This window comes from Chaetura pelagica, unplaced genomic scaffold, assembly GCF_000747805.2.
Source record: "Chaetura pelagica isolate M959 unplaced genomic scaffold, ChaPel_1.0 scaffold286, whole genome shotgun sequence".
Lineage (NCBI taxonomy): Eukaryota > Metazoa > Chordata > Aves > Apodiformes > Apodidae > Chaetura > Chaetura pelagica.
The window spans coordinates 500,566-506,658 of NW_009953573.1; the positions used below are offsets into that span (position 1 = coordinate 500,566).

The following is a 6,093-nucleotide window of genomic DNA, read 5'->3' on the forward strand; positions in this document are numbered from 1 at the left end:
GAAAGAGGTTTTGCCCAAACCCCTCTTCTGGGAAAACAGCCACATATTTATTTCCTCCTTGAAGGGTGACCTGTCTTGTAACTGGAGCTGGGATCGGTTTGCTGCTTGCCAATCTGTGATTCTGGCACTGCGATCAGGTATAAAAACAGTGAGAGAGACTGAAACAAAAAAACGGCACATAGTGTCACCAGACACAGTCTTTTTGCATCTTGCCTCTTAGCCTGAGCCTCAAGCTCATCTCCTTGTCTTGGCATCTCACTTCTTTCTCTCCAGAAGCCTCCTGTCATACAGCATCCAAGGGTCCCAACATCTGCCTTGTGGCAGGAACCAGGCCCTTCGTGCCTTGCAGCTCTGTCATTCTCCAGGGTCCCCAGACTCCTCATCTATCTGTCTGGAAGTTTTCCTGGCTGCAAAACAAGCCTAGAACACCAAGGTGACACCAGAAACTCCCAACAACCATCAACCAGCTAGGCTAGCTGTGGAGCACACAATACCCCAAAATTTGCAGAGTACCCAAAATTCCTCAGGTTAGCAAATGTGTTTTTTGACATGTGATCAAACTTCAGCATAAAACCCCCTCTGCTTCAAGCCAGCCTGACTTCCACCTGCCCTAGGCTGTGAGCAGTGATACTCCCCATTCTCTATCTGTCTGGAGAAGACTCTGTCCCACTTCTGTGGCTCAGATTTGTGCTCTGACGGCACCAGCAATACAGCAGAGATAAGCTCAAGGAACAGGAATGTGTACTGCCATACTGAACCCAGATGCCAGGTAACACCACATGGTCACAGCTAATCTCTTGGGAGCCTGCCTGGCCTTGAAGTCCATAACAACCTGCAGGAACTGGAATGACCCTGTCATGCCCAGCCAGCCCTGATCCCTGAACGAGGGCAGCCAGGTGCATCTGGGTATAAATACAGTCAGGCACAAGAGAGGCGCCGGAGAAACCTGATGCCCTGGATCACTTGCCCCACATGGGTTAGAACCACCTGCAACCTTCCTGGTGGGACACCCACTGCTTCCCTCCACACTCCAGGGCACCAATGTGGGAAAGACCCCACTGAGCTAAACACACTCTCTGGCATGCCTTGGTCCAGGAGGAATGTGTTCCAGCACGCTGGAAGATGTAAGTCCTATTTCCAGCTCTTCCCCTGCCACTAGGGTGTATGCACAAGATTCTTCCATGCTCAGTGTCTGTTTAAGACATAGACATAGTTCCCTTCCACGTGCTTGTAGAACAAGCCAGTTCTCATGTCAGAAAAGCAGAAACAGATAATTCCCAATTCTGGCTCTGCTCCCTCTCCTTGATGGACAGAGAGCAGTGAAGGAGCAAGTGCTCAAAGTCTGTGGCCAGCACAGCAGCACCAGTGGTGTGAGGATGCCTTAAGTTCCTGCAAAGGGTCACCCTGGGCTTTGAATAAGATGGCACCTCTGTCAGTGCAGGGACATGGTTTGGTTGTCTCCATGGTACTATGAGCATAGCAACACAGCCAGCCTTTCCCTAGGGCCCTGCAGCCCTCAGGCCACCCAGCCACATCCAAGAGGAGCAAACCCTGGTCAGGGCTGGGATGATCCTGCTGAGGTCAGGAACATGCAGATAGGTTCAGTAACTGAAATGAGAAAAGCTGGGGGTGGGAAGAACTGGATTTGCTGGAAGCATTCCCAAACCCCATTGCTTTTCTTGAGCCCAAATGTTTTGTGGCAAAATGTTTTGTCTACCATCCTCTTCGGTTCCATAAAACACAGGTGTACAAGGTGATATCTAATGACCTAAAATAGTTCCTGGACAGATGGCAGAAAGATGACATTTTGGTATTTCTCAGCTACAATGCCCCAGTGAAATGATGGCAAATCAAAGAGCAGCTACCTAACATGCATCCCTAAATTAAGCCAGAGGTGCAGAAAAATACTGTCATGGAATCATAGAATGGTGAAGTTTGGAAGGGACCTTAAAGATCATCAGGTTCCAACCTATGAGCAGGGGCACCTCCCACCAGACCAGACTGCACAAGCCTCATCTAACTTGCCCTGGAACACCTCCAGGGAGGAGGCATCAACAACCTCCCTGGACAATCTATTCCAGCACCTTCCTACCCTTGTGCTGAAGAATTTCTTCCTGATGTCTGACCTAAACCTCCTCTCTTTCAGTTCAAAACCATCACCCCTTGTCCTGTCACTGCCCTCTCTGGTGAAAAGCCCCTCCCCAGCTTTCCTGGAGCCCCTTCAGGCACTGGAAGGTGCTCTAAGGTCTCCCTGGAGCCTTCACTTCTCCAGGCTGAACACCCCAACTCTCTCAGCCTCTCTCCAGAACAGAACTGCTCCAGCCCTTGCATCATCTTGGTGGCCCTTCTCTGGACCCGCTCCATGTCTCTCCTGTGCTGAGGGCACAACACTCCAGGTAGGGTCTCACCACAGCAGAGCAGAAGGGCAGAATCCCCTCCCTGGCCCTCCTGGCCACACTTCTCTTGGTGCAGCCCAGGACACAATTGCCCCTCTGGACTCCAGCACTCACTGGGCGCTCATGTCCAGCTTCTCATCTCCTCCCATCCCCAGGTCCTTCTCCTCAGGACTGTTCTCCAGCCATTCTACCCCCAGCCTGGATTTGTGCCTGGGGTTGTGCTGACCCAGGTGCAGGACCTTGCACTTGGCCTTGTTGAAGGTTGGCACTGGTCCATCTGTCCAGCCTGTCAAGGTCCCTCTGGATGGCCTCCCTTCCATCCAGGGTGTCAACGACTCCACACAGCCTGGTATCATCAGCAAACTTGCTGAGAAGACGCCCCATCCCCCTGTCCACATCTTCAACAAAGATGTTAAACAGCACTGGGCCCAATACTGTTCCTCCGAACAATATCACTCCCAAAAGCCTTCACCTGTGACAGCAGTGCCAGGGAGCCATGGGAAAGGGGGGCTGAGAGGATAAGGCTGTCACATGGATTGGAGGGATGCTGGCCAGCCCCCAGCATCAGGGCAGGCAACAGCTGTGGGACCAGGCAAGCAGTGATGTACATGAAGAGCCATCACAAGCAGGTTGCCATTGTCTCCCTACCCAGCCCCAAGCCTCTCCCCTGGTGCAGCCTGTCGTTCCCTGCTCCATCCCAGCTCCCACTGCCCCAGTCTAGCCCTTGTCCTCTGCCTGGCCCCATCCCCATTCTGGGATGGGCACTCTGCCTCCTCCTCAGACACCAAATGCCGTCCCCTCCTGGTGGGCTGTCCCTTGTTTCTCTCAAGCACAGCTCCTGCCAGAACAAAATGTGTTCACTCCCACAAGTCCCTTGCCACCCAGGCTGTCCCTGCCTGTCCCCTCACATCACCCTACTGAAGGTTCTCATGCCTGACCCAATTTTCAGCCCCAGCCTCCCTCAAAAGTCCATTCACGCCCTAAGCATGCACAGCCATTACCTTTGCCAAGGCACCCTGATGGGGCTCCCCGAGTGCCCCGATGCCTTTTACAGACCTGATGAGATGAGACATCCAGCAGAGGCTGGAAGTGGGCTGACAGCTCTTCTGCCTAAAGCCACAGGGTCCTGCTCCCCAGCACCCCTCCCCACGGGCACATGCTGGGGTGCTCCCAGGCCCACACAGCCAGAAGGATACTTCCACTCCACAATGCTGATGCATGCCTTCCGCAGTGGATTTTGCAGGGTTAAGCAGAACAGAGCCCTGGCTGGCCGAGGAGCTACTGGTGGCACCGGCTTCTTGGATTTCTCCTTCTGTTGCCTCTTCCTCACATCATCCTGGGGAGAAGCAGCCTCCATGGTGTTTCTCCCTTAGCTGTTTGCCCCCCTCCTGCCCCACTGCTGAGCCCCCCTTCCCCTGGTCCCAGCCAGCTGGAGCTCCTCTGGATCTCCCTCCTTTCAGAGCCAGTCTTCTCTGTGCCCTGGGGGAAGTGGGGACTTGATCCTGCCCTCACATGTACAAATACACAAAGTAGGAGTTTAAATTTAGATCCCAGCCTGGCTCCCGGCTGTTGTCGCAGCTCCTGAAGCACCAAAAGGGCCCCTGCAGCTGTTCCTTCTCTACCAGGCGCAGCGAGTGCCTCACATGCCACCGCCCCAGGCTGGGGAAGAACAGGCAGCCATGCTGGGCTCACCACTGAGAAAAAGGCCTTTGTCCCAGGTCAGCCCTTCCCCAGCTCCCCCAGACCCCTTGCCCAAAAAGGGAAACCATCCTGCCTGGAGCAATGCATGCAGCCCCATCTCCTGAATCAAATTATTCAGGATGAGATGGACAACCCGACTCTGGCTGGTTCCCAGAGAAGATTACCCCACAAACTTATCAGAATTTCACCTTCATTTGGTATAAACTGCTCAGTTGAGCCCTGGACTCTGGTTCCGTGGTTGTTTGGCCATTGGGGCTGGGTCCATCTCACTGACAGCAACCTAACTTCAGTGTTCCAAGGAGTCACAGGGAGTCCAAAAAATGCTCTGGCTTGCTTTTCTCGAGGGGCAGGGGAAACCCTTGGCTGGCAGTGGTCACTCAAACAACTCCTGCTTGCAGGGTGTGGAGGATATCTGGGGATGCTGGACTATGTCCTGGCAAGTCCAGCTGCGCTTGGTAAAGTCCGACCAGATGAATGGCATGAACAGTTATGGTAACTCCTGAGCTGGAAGGAAGGCAGGGAGAGGCAGGTTATCAGCATCTCTTCACAGCAGAGAAACTGATGCACTGGGAAGGGTTGCTCTTGGGATTCTCCTAGACTGAGTCAGCAAAATACATGCAGAGATCTTATTACTTACAGCTATGTCCCACGGCGAATGGCAGCCCTGTCCTACAGAGATGTTACAGTTTAATGTGAGTGATCAGCTGTGCTCCAGACAACCCCATGGGAGCTGCTCTACCCACTGCACCCCACTGTATTGCTCAAAGCTTCTCCTTTGCTTTGCAGGCTCATTCCACTGTGGAGGGAAACGACTCTGCATCAGGGTGTATCAAGGGCCAGGAGGGCCACAGTGGCAAGGAATCACTCTCTGCCCAGGGCAGGGACACAGCATGGTACAGCAACTCCTGCAGCTGCTCCAGCCAGGTCTGATGCACTTTGGAGGAGGGGCACCTCAACTGTTAAGGGGTTAAATTAGTAACCTGACCCTTCTTACACCACTCAGCGGCATTTTGTGCAAATCAAAGTCAAATAATTCCTCTTGAAGGCTATAGGCCTGTCTCCACCTGAGACAGGTCCACGGATGTTCCAGTTTCTCATTTAGTCCTTGTTCTTCCCCACACACCCTGGTGAATGCCAGGGGCGCCGTATTTCTGCAGGTGCCTTTGCAGGGGAACAAGTCGCAGCGACAGCAAGGATGTGGGGCCAAGCCTGAGAAGAAACATCTGCCCTTTGACACCCTGGAAAGGTCTCCGAGGAAGATCGCAGGTGAGGGAGCTAGGGCTGCGTGGCCTGGTGTCCGCAGGGGCCTGCGGAGAGGACACTCAAGACCCTTGATTTCCTCTGGACCCCTTTGCCAACACCCCAGCTACAGCTGCTGGCCACCGCTCCCTGCCTTGCTGAGCTCAGCATTTTGCACAGGGAGCAACCACCAACCTGACATGGCTTTAACCAAACACACTGCAATGCTCCACCTGACAGAGATATTCCTACCTGCCTGGAAGGGAAAGACTCGTGAAACCCCTTCACATCCATCCTCATCTTCCTTGCACACTTAGTGGGCCTTTGTGTTAATCTCCTGCTCTACCACCTCACACAGACGGAGCCTAGAACGGGCCCCAAAGGCAGCGGTGTCTGCTACACCAGGAGGTTTTCTTCTGCTGCCGTGAAGAGCAGGGATGGAAATGCTGCCTGCACTGCCCGTTGTCCAGCACTGGCCTTGCCAATAAACACCTCACACTTCCCGGCAGCAACAGGCAGGGCTGCCGCACATCCTGAGAGCAGCCCCTTCCCAGCCCAGCACCTCCCTGCCCTGCGGCGCGGGGCCCTCAGGGCCCTGCCCCGCCTGTGTCAGGCAGACCGACCCCAGGGGCACCTGTTTCGCTCCAGGCCCACTAGGGTCTCTCGCTCCCTCCCTCCGGAGCTGCAGTCCCGGCGGTGGGTGCCCGGGGAGGGCGAGGCAGCCGGGCGGAACCGCACCCAGGCACAACCGAACCCC

At 54.6% G+C, this 6,093-nt stretch overlaps 1 protein-coding gene across 1 annotated transcript in view; it reads right to left on the reverse strand.

Annotated features, from left to right (window-relative positions):
* CACNA1S (calcium channel, voltage-dependent, L type, alpha 1S subunit) overlaps nucleotides 1-3,836 on the reverse strand; it is a 53,639-nt gene extending 49,803 nt beyond the window's left edge. Inside the window, exon 1 of the mRNA XM_009999636.1 lies at nucleotides 3,593-3,836. Coding sequence (XP_009997938.1) covers nucleotides 3,593-3,753 — 161 coding nt within the window. The 5' untranslated portion in view covers nucleotides 3,754-3,836. The remainder of the gene's footprint in view (nucleotides 1-3,592) is intronic.
* Nucleotides 3,837-6,093: the final 2,257 nt, after the last annotated feature.